The sequence below is a fragment of the Lycium ferocissimum genome, chromosome 3, assembly GCF_029784015.1.
Source record: "Lycium ferocissimum isolate CSIRO_LF1 chromosome 3, AGI_CSIRO_Lferr_CH_V1, whole genome shotgun sequence".
Taxonomy (NCBI): domain Eukaryota; kingdom Viridiplantae; phylum Streptophyta; class Magnoliopsida; order Solanales; family Solanaceae; genus Lycium; species Lycium ferocissimum.
Genome location: NC_081344.1, coordinates 63559328 through 63575441, shown reverse-complemented (window position 1 = coordinate 63575441; position 16114 = coordinate 63559328). Strand labels below are relative to the sequence as shown.

Genomic DNA, 16114 nt, shown 5'->3' with positions numbered 1-16114 from the left:
GGAGCTGATGAAAGATTATGATGTTAGTATCCTATATCATCCAGGGAAAGCGAACGTTGTGGCTGATGCTCTTAGCCGTAGATCTATAGGTAGCTTATGTGATATTCAGCCAAAGAAGAAAGAGTTAACTCGTGAGCTTCAGCAATCAGCTAGCCTAGGAGTCCGGCTAATGGACTCGGGCAATATGGGAGTTACCATTCAGAATTCATTTGTTTCATCATTAGTAGTTAAGGTGAAAGAATTCCAGTATGAGGATCCTATATTAGTTCATTACAGGAATACACTTCCTTAGAAGAAAAAGTCATCCTTTAAGATTTACGTACGGAGTTCTCGGATGTCGAAACGGTGTGTGTGTTTGGATGTTGCAGGATTACGTCACCAGATTTTGAAGGAAGCTCATTGTTCCCGTTATTCTGTTCATTTGGGAGCAACCAGAATGTATCATGATCTTAAATCTATATATTGGTGGGACGGAATGAAAAAAGACATAGCAGAGTTCGTAGCTCAATGTTCTAACTGTTAGCAGGTAAAAATTGAGCATCAGAAGCCTGGGGGGTTGTTGCAAGCTATGAAAATTTTGACTTGGAAATAGGAAGTAATTAATATGGATTTCATTACAAGCCTACCCCGTTCTCCGCGTAAGTATGATTCTATATGGGTAATTGTGAATAGACTTACGAAGTCAGCTCATTTTCTACTAGTCAGAACTATATATGCAGCTGAAAATTATGCAAAGCTTTATATCAAAGAGATAGTACGACTCCATCGTGTTCCAGTATCTATTATTTCTGATAGAGGAACACAGTTCACAGCTAATTTCTGGAAGTCCTTCCAAGAAGGATTGGGGACTCGGGTCAATCTTAGTACAGCGTTTCATCCACAGACTGATGGACAAGCGGAGAGCACCATTCAGACTCTCGAGGATATGCTACGGGCATATGTGTTAGATTTCGAAGGTAGTTGGGATAATCACTTACCGCTTATAGAGTTCTCTTATAACAATAGTTATTATTCCAGCATCGAAATGGCCCCGTATGAGGCTTTATATGGGCGCAAGTGTAGATCACCAGTTGGGTGGTTTGAAGTGGGAGAAACTAAGCTAATAGGGCCAAACTTGATCCAACAAGCCATGGAAAAGGTCAAACTTATTCAGGATCGATTATTAACAGCTCAGAGTCATTAGAAATCTTATGCAAATAATCGCCAATGAGACTTAGAGTTCCAAGTGAATGACTGGGTATTCTTGAAGGTGTCACCGATGAAAGGCATCATGAGATTTGGTAAAAAGGGAAAGCTTAACTCTCGGTGTATTGGGCCTTACAAGATTGTATGCAAGGTAGGCCAAGTGGCTTATGAGTTAAATCTACCTCCGGACTTGGAGTCGGTCCACCCAATTTTTCATGTGTCAATGCTTCGCAAGTACATTGGATATCCTTCTAAAATTTTACCTATGGATGATATCCAGATCACCGACCAATTATCTTACGAAGAAATTCCCAATGCGATTTTAGATAGACAAGTTCGGAGACTCAGGACTAAAGATGTAGCTTCAGTTAAAGTTCTATGGAGAAACAATAATAGAGAAGAAATGACTTGGGAAGCTGAGGAAGCTATGAAGTTCAGGTATCCATATTTATTTCCACTCCCAGAGGAGGTTCAGATAGAACCACCATTATCTTCAGGTATGAAATGCTTTCTTTATACGATTTCTTGGTTGTGTGTGGCCATTATTGTTGTTGATATTGTAGCGCTGTGAGGCTTTGCAAATTTTAGGTTGTTGCAACAAGATGCTAGTGTCATATTACAGGGGAAATTCTAGCAAAATTTTTATAGAATCCCCAAGAGTCTAACATTCGAGGACGAATGTTCCTAAAGGGGAAGGAATGTTACATCTTGGAAATTTCATGTCATTTACATTATGACTAAACTAACACAAGCCTAAAGTGGACATGAATCCATTATAAGTTTAAGTAAGGTATCTTATAACTCTAAGTGTGTACCTTAAGGTTTTGTAGTCATATGAATCGGCGGAAGTATGTTCGTTGAAGAAATTGGAATTTGAGTCATGTTTTGGGATGATTTCGTATCATTTGAGTTATACATTGCTTAGAACTACTTTTATGGGGAGTTATAGGTCCCCTTATATGGTTAATGAAGTTTAATATAAGTGCCAAGAAGGTTCCATAAGGATTGGAGGTCAAACGAATCAAGAAGAACACTTTTTGCCGAAAATCGGAGTTCATGGACCTGTTTGTTGTCGCAAACTGGCTGCAAACTCACAAAAAGGGCTGGCCTCACTTCCCAACCTCCTCCCAAATGAGAGGAAGGGATATGCGGCCGCATATCCAATATGCTGGGCCGCATCTCCACCGTAAATTGATGCAGGAGGCGACTTTGACCCATTTTTAAATCCCAAAAGATCCCATTTTCATCTCAAACTCCCTCACTTATTTCCCCACATTATTAGAGGGTTATTGAAAGTTCTTGAAGGTTTCACAATACCCCAAAACCTTCCATACAATCAAGAGAGAAGATTAAACATCAAAACCTTAAGATAAATCCATGGAAGATGATGGTTCTTGCTTCTCTTCAAAGTTGTGATGAACTTGGCCTTGAAAGGAGTTGAGGAAGGTGAAGTTCCTATATTATAAGGTATGTTCTTCCTATTTACATGGTTGAGTTGATGTAAAGGTTTAGCACGGTTGATTTGATGTAAAGGTTTAGTAACTCTTGGAAAGGAAAAGAATTAAAGTGGAAAGTCATAAAGTGTTGAAGTGAAGAAAATGACTATGAGATGAACTTGAAAAGGAATTTTGGATAAATTTGAGTTTAAATTGAATATAACTTCTTGATTATGATATTGTGGATGTTGTTATTGTTGTTTGGGAGTTATTTTGTAATATGGATGAAGTCAATAAAATAGGAGAAGTGCTTTTTTTAATTTCATTAGCTCGTCAATTATACTAGTTTGAACTTAAGAGCGTTTTTAAGACCTAATCTTAGTTTGAATTCTCTTGAATGTAGATTTTGCAGACTTTGGAGAAGAATGTTAAGTAAATAAGAAGACGTAAAGGTATGTTCAGGCTAGCATGATTTCCTTATTGTGAATCCATCTAAGATATTTGTAACGTCCTATTCCTAAAAAATGCTTGAAGCTCATGACTTTCAAGATTCTTAAGATATTATTGATAAAAGATCTTCATAGTTATGATGATAATGATGACGATGATGATGGCGATTCCATAATAGAAATTGGGGGTTTACTAACCTTATGTCACCTCGATAGAGTTGTAATGTGTCCTTTGGATACTCATGTATGTCATATATGTATATAGCTATTTTGTGATACCAAACTTATATGTCCAGTATGATATCTATTGCACGCACACCACTGCAGTTGGGTATGGACAACACTGATTTTTGATATGGTCGGGTATGGATAATACCGAGCCTTGCTGTGGCCGGGTATGGTATCACTAGATGTATATGTATGAAATGTTTCTTTAGAGAAAGGTTAAGTATGTATGACAATCTTCTTAAGAGGTGTTATGAGGTATAAGTTGTTCTCTTTATTTTATGTTATCTTTATGCTTTCATCAGGTTACTATCCATACCTTACATACTCAGTACATTGTTCGTACTGACGTCCTTTTATTTGTGGACGTTGCTTTCATGCTCGTGGGTAGACAAGGAGACAGACCAAATCTTTAGGCTGCTTCGTCAGTAATTGTATAGAAGTGCTCCATTTGATTCGGAGCTGCAGTAGTTGGTATTATTCTTTTGTGTACATATATGGGCATGGCGGGGTCCTGTCCCGTCTTTATGATATTACATACTCCATGTAGAGGCTCGTGGACAGATGTACATAGGTAGATATCCCATAACCTTATTGGTCTATATTTTTTTATATCATTTTGGTAGCCTTGTCGGCTTGTATATATGGGCACCGTTAATGATGTGTATATAGATGCGCCGATGTTTGATAGAACTTGTGCCCTTTTGGTTCGTGGTAATTATGAGTTAGCCATGTGGCTCACCCAGATGTGATTATGAGAATATGTGAAGAGGTGCTCGGTAGGTTAGCTTCGAGTGCCTGTCATGGCCCTCTAGTTGGGTCGTGACATATTGCCTTAGGTTGAGCCCTGTTGTATGTTTGGGGCTAGCCTCCCCGTTGCGTTGTGATTTGGTTGTTCTATTGTGTTGGCTTGATGCCATGTGTTGTTAGTAGATATTGGATGTTGTCTTTCCATCTTAATTATGATATTGTTGGCGTACCCACTGTTGGTACTTGTGACTTGATATATTGTTGGCGTACCCACTGTTGGTACTTGTGATTTGAAAATATTATTAGCGTCCCCATTATTGGTACTTGTGATATTGAGCATAATCATTGATGTTGATACATGCATTGCACGCACTCTCATTCTTCATGATATATTGTTGAGATACTGATGACACTTGATGAAACATTGTGATGAGCTTGGCTCCATTTTTAAATGAGAGTGATGTAAGAGTCCGATATCCGATGATTAATTCCGAAATCGTGAATTGAGTGAGTGCATGGACTCCGCGGGTCTCCCAGGGTGATGCCGGTTAGAACCCCCCGTGGGCAAAGATTTAAAGTCATGTCTGTCTGTTGGGCAAAGATCCGCAACGGGTGGCACTTAGACTTCGCGAGTCACCTTGAGTTATGCTACCGAGATGTCGATATTTTTGTCCGAAGTACATGTGTACACAACATTTGCATTACATTTCATTGCATGCATACATTATTGCATTGCATTGCATCATGGCTTACATTGAGATGTTTTGGTGTTGTACTTGTCATGATAGGATTCGGGTTTGAGATATTGAGACTTGGCACATTTGGAATTAGATGCTCTACTTAGGCAACGACATGTACTTGGCTTCAATTATGATTGATTTATACTTGGTTTATCTACCTATCCTACTTTATTATCTGAATTGTGTTAGTTATGCTTTGTCGGCTAATGATACCTACCAGTACCATTATTTTGTACTGACCTACACTTGCTACATTCCTTTATGAAGGCAGAGTATCAGGTTGGGTCTGCTTTCATCTCTCGTGATTGATTGTTGTCTTCAGCATTGTTGCTAGTTTCCTGGGTGAGCACGGACGTTCGTTGCCTTGAAGAATCTTCTCATTTTATGTCTTATTTTTGCTATTCTAAGACATAGACAAATTTATGTAATATTATTCCAGACTTTTATATTATTCATTAGATGCTCTTGTATGACTTAGACTAGACCTGGGTGTATTTCTTATTCCGCACTATCCTACTATATATTATTATGAGACTTACCTATTTATCCTTTTACGCTTGCTTGATTTAATTATTCATGTCTTTATTTATCGTTGGTTTGAGGGTTCGCTTACCGAGGTGAGAAAGGTAAGTGCCCACACCGCACGACTTATGTCAAATTTGGTCGTGACAGTAGAGTCTTGTGGATTGGTATGATGAGCTCCGTACTTATCTGCGAGAGGCTATAGGATATCTAGGAAACTTCACTTTCTTTCTTTCCCTAGTGCGACTTTATTCAAAATGGTATCTAGTAGATTCAAATTGGTGTCTGACATGGTTGTCAGGATAAGGTTGCAATTGATGCGAGGGCGAATTTCATGTTCGATTGTGAAGGGTAAAGGGGTTCGTCTTGATAGAATGGTACCGATAGAGGTGGTCGTCTGAGTTATGGTGATTATGGATTATTGAATCTTGTGAGAATAATTAGGCATGGTTTGGTAACGGTCGTACTTATAGGGTCGCGTGATATATCGGGGATATCGTACTAAAAGTCATTCTTGATATAAGCTCGTTGATGCTAAAGGACTACTTTGTTATTAAGCGAATGCTATGGTCACATCGTTTGATCGGTGAATTTGACTAGGTTGTAGGCTTCTGAGGAGCTAGTAATCGACTGACAGAAATGACTTCAATTATGGGCGAATGCGATGAGTTAATGACTTGAGGAGTTACTGGTTGTTTCATTGGGATTTGAGAAGAAATATGGATATTGTTTTGTGGTTCATTTTGCTTAGATAGATGATTAGTTTAGAGGATCGAGTGCATTTTAGCGTTAGTTGGTTGATTGTGATAAAAGTGATTTGAAATGAAATACGGGAACTGAAGGATTACAATGAGGCATCTTGTTATCAGGTTCATGAGATTAAGGTCCGTAAGACTTGAGGTGAGTAGTGATGTAAGAGCTTAGTTGCGATTGTATAGTGTAGAGTGGGCTTGAGAGTTTATGGATGAGTTGGTATGTTCAGCCATGTCATAGACTAATAGAGGTCAGTGGCGAACTAAGGTTGGAAACCTTGTATTTGTTGTGTAAAATTGTCTAGATCCCGCTACTAGTGGTGTTATTACTCGGCCTATGTGGTGTTAGAAGAGGGATTGACGTGCGAGTGGTTAGAGGTGTTCAGTTTCAATAATTGAGGTAAAAGGTGATTCTTCGAGGACTAGTAACGTTAAGGATTTGAGTAAAGCATTATTGGACATGGATACTTGAAATGGTAGATCAATGATGGGTTAACTGAGTTGAGTTCGGGATAACATTTCAAAAATTGAGCAAGGCAATTCGGGCAAGAACGCTTCAGTGAAATACATGAGGATATTAGTGAGACTGTGTGGGTGATACGCTGGATCTAGAGAGTGTTCAATTTAGAGTTGTAAGCGTTAAGAAAACTCTAATGTGCAGAGTGTGTGGTATGATCCTATCTCCCTGATTGATTCGGCTAGCTTGCAAAACTTATGATTATGCGATATTCAATTGAGTGGATTTGAGGTTTGACTACGGTATCGATAATCGTGAATTGATTAGAAATTGGTAAATTGACAAGTCGATAAAAGGTATAGTTGATCTAGAGTCGGCACGAATGAGGTACATCTTGGGATTACTTGAGCCAATTTGATTGTGGAGTCATTGTCTTGCATACTCATATGAGATGTGATTGTTGTATGAGCTTAAGGAAGAAAGCCTATAGAAATGGAATATGTGATATGAGGACGATCCCGTGGGGTTCATGATCGGCAACTAGTGATAAGCATATTTTAGTGAACTGACATGTTGAAGTTTATAAAAAGTGGCTTGGTGGTACACCATTGGATAAGTTTTGTAATATTCTACAGTGAATGGGTTAGCATGCTTTAAGAGAATAGATTTGTGAAATCCTTATCATATGAAGACTAGAGGTATAATTTCGAGGTGAGACCCTACTCGTGGTAATATATTATGTTACAAGTATTATTGACTGGATAGCTTGGGTGCGCACTTTGGATATTAAGGACTTGGGAGTAATTACGTGAGGTTTAGAGCATTAGTTGAAAGATTGGATACATTCAAAAAATTTATGGGCATATCGAGGTGACATTATAAGAGGATCGATGGTTATATAATTACTATATAAGGCTTCATGTTTTGGGTCGAAAAGTTTGGGGTTGTATCGGATTTGCGTGTCGGGTAAAGGTTGAAAAACATGAAGATTTAAATCGTAAGGTAGAGCTCTTTGGTACTAAGTTGATAACTTGGATAGGACTCAACTTGTGGAGTCGAAAGTGATAGACATGATTTGTTATACGTAAGGAAAAGATTAGAATTGACTGCCACAGAGGCGCGATAGGACTGTGATTGGTTTAGGGAATTCGGAGTCAGTTCAAACGATTATTGGTGATATTCGAGAGTTATGCATTCATTCAAGGTCAACATGGTCCGAGTTAAGCTTAATGGTCTATGGTTATATTTCCAGGAAGATATTTAAAGATTCGATGTGTTTCAGCTCAGATTTGAGGTATGATAGATTTACCGAGCTTTGTTAAGGCTTCCTAGTGGATTTGATGATATTTTTTTAGAATAGTTACTTGGATAGAATAGTGGTTTACAATGAGCTTAGTGCAGATTTAAAGAGGAACTGTTGTGCGAGAGGTCTTTATAGTGACCAGTTGAGTTTCGACGGACTTTCCTCAGCGATATATTCAGTGGTATGTCTCCTATATTGTGATTTGAAGTTTTAAGAAGACTTGGAACTAGCCAAGTTGGCTATCAGTAAGGTCAGTTTTAATGGAATTGCATAAAGAACTCAGGTGAATCAAGGATTCATTTCTGGCAAGAGTAAGTCATGATTTCGGGCTTGTAGTGTGTGTTCATGCGTCTCTAAGAAATCACGGTGCGAGTAATGGCCTTAGAAGATGTGGGAGAAAGAGTTAGCGGAATCAGAGTATTTTATCGGTTTAGAATGGGCTATGGTTTGTGACCATGTTTCAAAAGATTGTGTTGGTTTAGGAAATTGTTTGTGAGGCCTATTGATCGCGTTCAGATTTGCGATTTTATCAAATCAGAGAATTCGAGCAAAGTAATTTGATCAAGGATCAGTTGCGAGGGAAATTCGAATACGGAGATATGAGAATTAGAGCTTGAGCTAAGTTTGGAGAGTAGGAGACTAGTAAAGTGAGCGATTAGGTTTTTCTGAATGTTACACTCAATAAGGGTGTCATGCGATGCGAGAAGGAGGGAAAGTGAGCCCGAGGTATATTGGCCTGTTTGAGACTATCCGTTGTATTGATCCTCTGTTTTATGAGTTAGTTTTTCACCAGGACGGTCAGGTGCTCATCCGATCTTCCATGTTTCTCTGTTGCAGAAGTACCATTCTGATAGTTCCTGTATCATTCATTGGTACTCAGTTCTAAGGGATGAGAATCCTTCCTAGTAGGAAGAGCCGGATATGTGTTCGAGATATCCCCAGCTTTTGCGGGCTCAGGTATCTTTCCCCGTTCTCTTCCTTGTCGCTCGAGGACAAGCGCTTGTTTAATGGGTATCTGATGTAACGACCCGTATGGTCGTTATAGTTTGTTTTGAAACTTTTGACACTTCCCCAAGCTTGTTTAGCTCACATTTGACCCGAGGGGACTGTTGACACGCTTCCCGAGGTGTTTAAATTTGATGTGAGTGACTTTTTGGAAAAATTAGGCTTAAAACGAAAAAAAGTTGACTCAAAGTTGACTTTTGGATAAACGGACCTTTTCGAGAATCCGTCAATTTTGAGAGGTCCGAATGGTCTTTTAGAACTTGTGCATATATTTGGTTCGGTTCCCAATGCACTTGGGTGCATTGTGGTACTTCATTTGGGAAGTTGATGTTGAGGTATCGAGGGTTGACTCGATCAACGAGGCTTCCGTTAGGAATTTCGAGGCCACGAGTGCATTTGTAGTGTGTTTTTTATGTATGTCTGCATGTATGGTATGTAAGCAGATGGCCTCGGGTGATAGTCAGGATTACGAGTTGAGTTGTGAAAAACTTGGGAATTTCTATGGCGGCAGCGGTACCTCTTTAGAGGTCACCCTGCCGCTGAAGCGGCCTAAGAGATTTGGCAGGACCGCTGTATCGGTCATGGAACCGCCGAAAAGGTGCCGCTGAAGCAGTATGTAGGACGCGGAAGCGGGCAGTTAATTTCATTAAATAAATGTTAAAAGCCCTAAGTCCCTCATTCTTTATTATTTCAACTTTAGAGTTATTGGGAGCATTTCAACGTGATTCTTGGGGGGGGGGGAATTCTTGATGGTATGTCCTTCTATCTTCTTTGCTATTCCATGATTTCATTATCACCTTAGGATTCATTATCATGCTAGTTCATTAAGAGCTTAAGAATTGAAAGAGGGTCCATTTGGGTTTTTCATTCAAGGCTTTGTAATCTTGATTTATTGGTTGGGTTAGCTCTAGTAAGCATGGAATTAATGATTAGAATCTTTTATTGCATGAATTCCTTCAAATTAGTGGCTAATTTATGGAATTGAAAGTTAGGTTTTATACCCAAATTTGGAGGTTTTGCCTAGAATTCAAAATTAAGTGAATTGTTGATTGTTCTAGCTTGTTATTGATGGAAATTGATCACCTAGAGTGTTAATTTCATGTTGAACCCTATAGATTCCTAATTTCACCTTTCTAGTTTATAAATCCAATTCCATAGGTTGGGGATTTGGGTCTTGAATAGAAGTAGGATTTGATTGATGTTCTTCTTAATTCTAATTTCACGATTCGAATGTGCTTAGACTTTTTTTATCCCGAGGCTCAAAGGAAAGAAAGATTAAGGTGTGATTATGGAGACCTTATTGTTCGGCTTTCCAAGTAGGTTACGGTTTACCCTATGGGGATACTTCAATTAGCGAAGCATATATATAGATGATATTATTGGAGAATGCATGTAAGCCTTCGGGTATGAAGTTGGGTTGGATATTGCCTTAGGTTGGGCCTTGTTATGTGATTTGGGGCTAGCCACCCTATTGTGTTGTGACTTATCTTGTTCTATTTGTTGTTGGCTCGATGCCACGTGGAGATAGTAGATATTGGTGACTAGTAATATATCTTGATGATGATATTGTAGTACCTTAGTTGTTGTTGTTTCTGAGACGAGGATTGTGATTCTATTACAGCATATTGTGTAGCCTTTTATTGATATTGCTGGTGTGCCCATGTGTGTTGCTGTTGATATTGACTTGATTATTGATATTGAACTCATACATTGCACGCATTCTCATCCTTCATGATATATTATTGATACATTGATGATATACAAGGAAACACTGATATAAGTTCGGTTCAGTTGGATGAGAGTGACGTGAGGACTGTTGTCCGATGTTTATCCAGGAATCGAGGTATGGGTGCTGGTAGCGATTGTCGAGGTCTTTGCCGGAATCGTAAGGGTACATGGACTTCGCTGTCCCCCATGGGTTGTGCTGCCGTGATATGATGTTCAATCATCGGAGTACATGTGTACGGTGCATATGCATTGCATTCACACTTCATACATCATTGCATTGCATTGTATCATTTGGCTTCTTATGATATTCCTGTGATTTATTGTGATACCATTGTGATATACGCATTCGGTGTTGAAATACTGAGACTTGGCCCAATTGGGCTTTATATGCGTGATATGTATTGTGATAGATGAATTCAAATTGGATATATTGAGACTTGGCACAGTTGGGTTTAGATGCTATAATATAGGTGATGACTTGTACTTGGTTACTGGCTCGTGATTGACTTATATCTTATTGATTTACCTGTTTATCTTACTTTATTGTCTTGGTATATGTTAGCTAATCTTAGTCGACTTATGATACCTACCAGTACGCGTTGTTTTGTACTGACCTGCACTTGTTGAATTTCTTTATGAATGTAGAGTATTAGGTGGGATCAATGTCTACCTTTCGTGGCTGAGAGTTCGAGGCTGCTGATTCGAGTCTGTTGGGGTGAGTATGTGGAGGCTTTGCCACCCAAAGACTCCTCTTCTATAATGTCTTCTCCTCTTCTATAATGTCTTACTTTGTTATTCTGAGACATTATTGAGACTATTGATGTATTATTATTACTTCCAGCCTTATAGATTTTAGTTAGATGCTCTTGTATGACCAGACCAGATACTGGAGTGGTTTTTGATTTACTTCCGCATATATAATATATTCATATGACAGACTTCATTACTTTATCTTCTTCTGCTATTTATACTGTGTTTGTGAATGTTGGGTTAAGGGTTCGCCTACTGACGTGGATAGGTAGGTGCCGCGCGACTTTTTGAAATTGGGTCATGATAGTTACAATTCATTGAATTCCGTAGTCACACTTAGAACTCCTTCACACACTGGTATTTTCTAGAAATCGATGTGTGTGTCTGTGTGTAATAGGTAGCCTTTCTAGAAATGTTTCTAATAAAGAAAGTTAAAATCAAATCCTGATGAAGATTGTTACTCTATTAGAGAGTGTCTTATGATTATTCATTTATTTGTGAACCTTCGGGTATGAAGTTGGGTTGGATATTGCCTTAGGCTGGGCCCTGTTGTGTGTTTGGGGCTAGCCACCCCGTTGTGTTGTGAGTTGATTGTTCTATTGTGTTGGCTTGATGCCATGAGTTGTTGATAGATATTGGGTTCTGTTTTATCATCTTGACTACGATGTTGTTGGCGTACCCACTGTTGGTACTTGTGGTTCGGATATATTGTTGGCGTACCCACTATTGGTACTTATGACTCATATATATTATTGGCGTACCCATTGTTGGTACTTGTGATATTGAGTATGATTATTAATGATGATACATGCATTGCACACACTCTTATTTTTCATGATACACTGTTGATGAGCTGGGCTCGGTTTTACTTGAGTGACGTGAGATTCTGATATTCGATATTAGTTCCGGAATCGTTGATTGAGTGAGTGCATGGACTCCATGGGTCCCCAGGGTGGTGCCAGTGAGAACCCCCCGTGGGCAAAGATCCGGGGTCCCATTTGTCTGTTGAGCAAAGATCCGCGATGGGTGGCACTTAGACTTCATGAGTCACCTTGGGTTGTGCTACCGAGATGTCGATATTTTCGTCCGGAGTACACGTGTACATAGCATTTGCATGGCATCGCATTGCATTCATACATTATTGCAGTGCATTATGGCTTGATTTGGAGATGATTCGATGTTGTACTTGTGATGTTGGATTCGGATCCATGTATTGAGACTTGGCATACTTGGGATTAGATGTTCTACTTAGGTGATGACGTATACTTGGTTTCTACTATATTGACTTATACTTGTTAGTTTATTTGCTTATCTGCTTTATTATCTAGATTGTGTTGGCTATGCTTAGTTGGCCGATGGTGCCTACCAGTACTGTTGTATTGTACTGACCTGCACTTGCTGCATTCCTTTATGAATGCAGAGCATCATGTTGGATTCGCTTCTGTTACATGTAACTAATAGTCGCTTCTGCATTATCTTCGAGTTTCCAGGGTGAGCATGGCCGTTCACTGCCTTGAAGACTTCTCTATCATTATGTCTTATTCCTATTCAGAGACATAGTGACTTTTATGTATTATTATCCTAGACATGTATTTATTCCCTTAGATACTCGTGTATTACTCAGACTAGACCCTGGGGGTGATTTTGTTGTTCCGCACTATCCTTATTATATATACCTATTGTGAGACTTAAGTGACTTAAGTATCTATACTTTTCCACTTGATTGCTTCATTACTTATGTCTTTATGTGTTGTTGGGTTGAGGGTTTGCTTACCGAGATGGGAAGGTAAGTGCCCGCACGGCTTAGGCAAAATAGGTCATGACATTTTTTGCGACTTGTAAAAAAAAAAAAATTCTTCACCTACTTTTGTGTCGTTTACGAATATAATTATTACCATTCAAGAAAAGAACAAACATATGTGAAGTATCACATATGTAACGTTCAGAACACGTTTTTTGCTCACTTCTATCAAAAACTCTGCACCTACTTTTGTGTCTATCAAATCACAAAATGCTAAGCTAAGCAAAAACATTATTCCTTTTCTTTTCTAGCGGCTGGAGTTTTCAGAAGGATACCTTCACTTCACATAGATGGTGAAATTTATGAAGTTTAATGAGTCTCTTTGTCTATGAAATGTGGGAATTAGGGTAAACTAGCAGTGTATTTGTTGTTGTGAGCTGAATTCCATTAAAATGGGGCGACCAGGATTGAGGAACTGGGATATTTTTTATGAAGCAAGATGTGGAAACAAAAAGGCAGAGACTATTAGTGGTAATATTCCTTTCCTGCAAAACATTTCAAGCTCAAAGAATGTCGATGAAGATTATTTTGAGTTTTTGAAGCTCCTCTATAACTACGATACAAATTCTCAGTCATACACAAATGAACATGGAAATGATGGCAACTATTATAAGGTTGAGGTTGAGTATGAGGACGAGGATGAAGTTGACCCGCAGAAAAATATGTTTTTGGCTAATGCTAAGCCAGATGGGAAGTCATATGTGCTTGAATTTGAGACAGAGGATGGATTACCTGTGTTGATAAAGTATGAAAAAGAGTGTGACTGGAATGATGAGTTTGTATGTGCATGTTGGAAAAAACAGAAAGATATAGAGATGCAAAAGGATGAGAAAAACTTGCTTTCTACTAGTCGCAAAGTTAAGGTAAAAAAACGGAGATTTTCAATAGCTAGATCCATGGGAGATGTGGATGTGATATTTGAGCCTTCTGATCCGACTTCTCAGAGAAAAAAATGGGACTACAAGGCAGAAGATTAGCATGGGAGACTTCTCGATAATACGATTTTCGCTATTTACAGAGTTTTGGAGTATCTCTAGTATAATGTGTTGTTATGGTGAATTAATAGCCACTCAAACATTAGTAAAAATTTGGATAATTGTTGTCACCTGTCATTGCACTCAAATTGCTTGGAGTAATTTCCTTTGTATATTGTGAAACACTATACATTTTCCGATCTACGATTTCATCTTTGGATGTCTTGCTAGTTTACGTAAATTATCTTTGTCAAGGTAAATGAATAATATAAAATGATTTGAGATTTCACTTAGTACAAAGGATGACCAGTCCAAAGGGATTTTTCATTAAAAGAATAGGTTGGTTGTAAGATTTCATGGAATTTTATTCATTTATACCACCCATAGGCCATAGCATAATTAAGTTGACTGTTGACTAGTTACTCCAAGGAAGGTGTAAATTTATTTCTAATATTGCTTCATTCTAAAAAGAAACAAATTAATCTGTCTATTCGATGTTGTAACAACCTTCCAAGTTTTAGGAGGTCAATTGCTAAGTGAAGTTTAGAGCAGTAGGCTTAATTGTGAACGGAATATGTTATAAAAAAAAAAATATATGAACAGTAAGAAACTAAGAATCCTTTGTGATTTGATAGAGACAAACGTAGGTGCAGAGTTTTTGATATCACATCCACATCTCCCATGGATCTAGCTGTTGAAAATATCTGTTTTTTTACCTCAAATTTGCGACGAGTAGGAAGCAAGTTTTTCTCATCCTTTTGCATCTCTATATCTTTCTGTTTTTTCCAACATGCACATACATACTCATCATTACAGTCACACTCTTTTTCATACTTTATGAACACAGGTAACCCTTCCTCTGTTTCAGCTTCAAGCACATATGACTTCCCATCTGGCTTAGCATTAGTCAAAACCATCTTGTACTGCAGGTTAGCTTCATCCTCCTCCTCATACTCAATCTCAACCTCATAATAGTTGCCATCATTTCCATGTTCATTTGTGTATGACAGAGAATTTGTATCGTAGTTATAGAGAGGCTTTAAAAACTCGAAATAATCTTCATCGACATTCTTTGAACTTGAAATGTTTTGCATGAAACGAATATTATCACTAATAGTCTCTCTTTTTTTATTTCCACGTCTTGCTTCATAAAAAATATCCCAATTCCTCAATCCTGGTCGCCCCATTTTAATGGAATTTAGCTCACAACAACAAATTCACTGCTAGTTTACCCTAATTCTCATCTTTCATGGACATAGAGACTCATTAAACTTCATAAATTTCACCATCTATGTGAAGTGCAGGTATCCTTTTGAAAACTCCAGCTGCTAAAAAGAAAAGGAATAATCTTTTTGTTTAGTTTAGCTTTTTGTGATTTGATATGATTCGGATAATTTAGAATGATTTACAGTAAAACTACTAAGCAAATCAGTATGGATGCAGTAAGTACCTCAGAAAACAAAGTTGTTGTTGCTGGACAGAATAATAATATCTCTTCCTCGGCTTTTGCTCAAGGTGACATCAGCTGTATTCCAAAGAGATTGTGTGTTTTTTCTTTTGCTTTGCCTCTGATGGATTATCATTTGTTGTAGACTGCAAATTGTTTGAGATAGACAACGAGAAACACGATGATTCTTCTCCTAAAGGGGTTATTGAAGCATGCATTAGAAACCAGGAGAATGGCTCCAGTTCTCCTAAAGCTAAACCCACAACGTCTCAGCTCTGCTTGTCAAATCCACGGATGTCCTCTCGCTAGCAAAAGTTCTTCAAAATATGCAAAAGAAGTTCAAGCAAAAGACTACCTTCTATTCCAACTTTGGTTGTGCCAAAGACATCCAGAAGGAAAAGTAGAAGCGTGAGGGAAAATGCACCGACGTGTCTTGATCCATTCAAATCATCCTGGAAGGACTTCACCCTATCTGACCTAAAAAATGCTACCAATAATTTTAGGAAAGGTTTATAATCCGGCTTGATGTCTCTCTTTTTTGCATGCGGGCTAATACATTTCTACATCCACTACTAGAAAAATGGCTTTTA

At 38.3% G+C, this 16114-nt stretch overlaps 1 protein-coding gene across 1 annotated transcript; it reads right to left on the bottom strand.

The window, feature by feature from the left end:
• Nucleotides 1–14496: 14496 nt before the first annotated feature.
• On the bottom strand, nucleotides 14497–16092 carry LOC132050375 (uncharacterized). The gene is made up of 2 exons (XM_059441610.1): nucleotides 15528–16092; nucleotides 14497–15405 (listed from the first exon to the last, which is right to left on the bottom strand). Exon 2 carries the CDS (start codon nucleotides 15262–15264, stop codon nucleotides 14635–14637), a length of 630 nt encoding a protein of 209 aa, XP_059297593.1. The 5' UTR covers nucleotides 15265–15405; nucleotides 15528–16092; the 3' UTR covers nucleotides 14497–14634.
• Nucleotides 16093–16114: the final 22 nt, after the last annotated feature.

Coding starts and splice junctions, on each gene's coding strand:
- LOC132050375 (XM_059441610.1), bottom strand. CDS start 15,264: ATGGGGCGACCAGGATTGAGGAATTGGGATATTTTTTATGAAGCAAGA.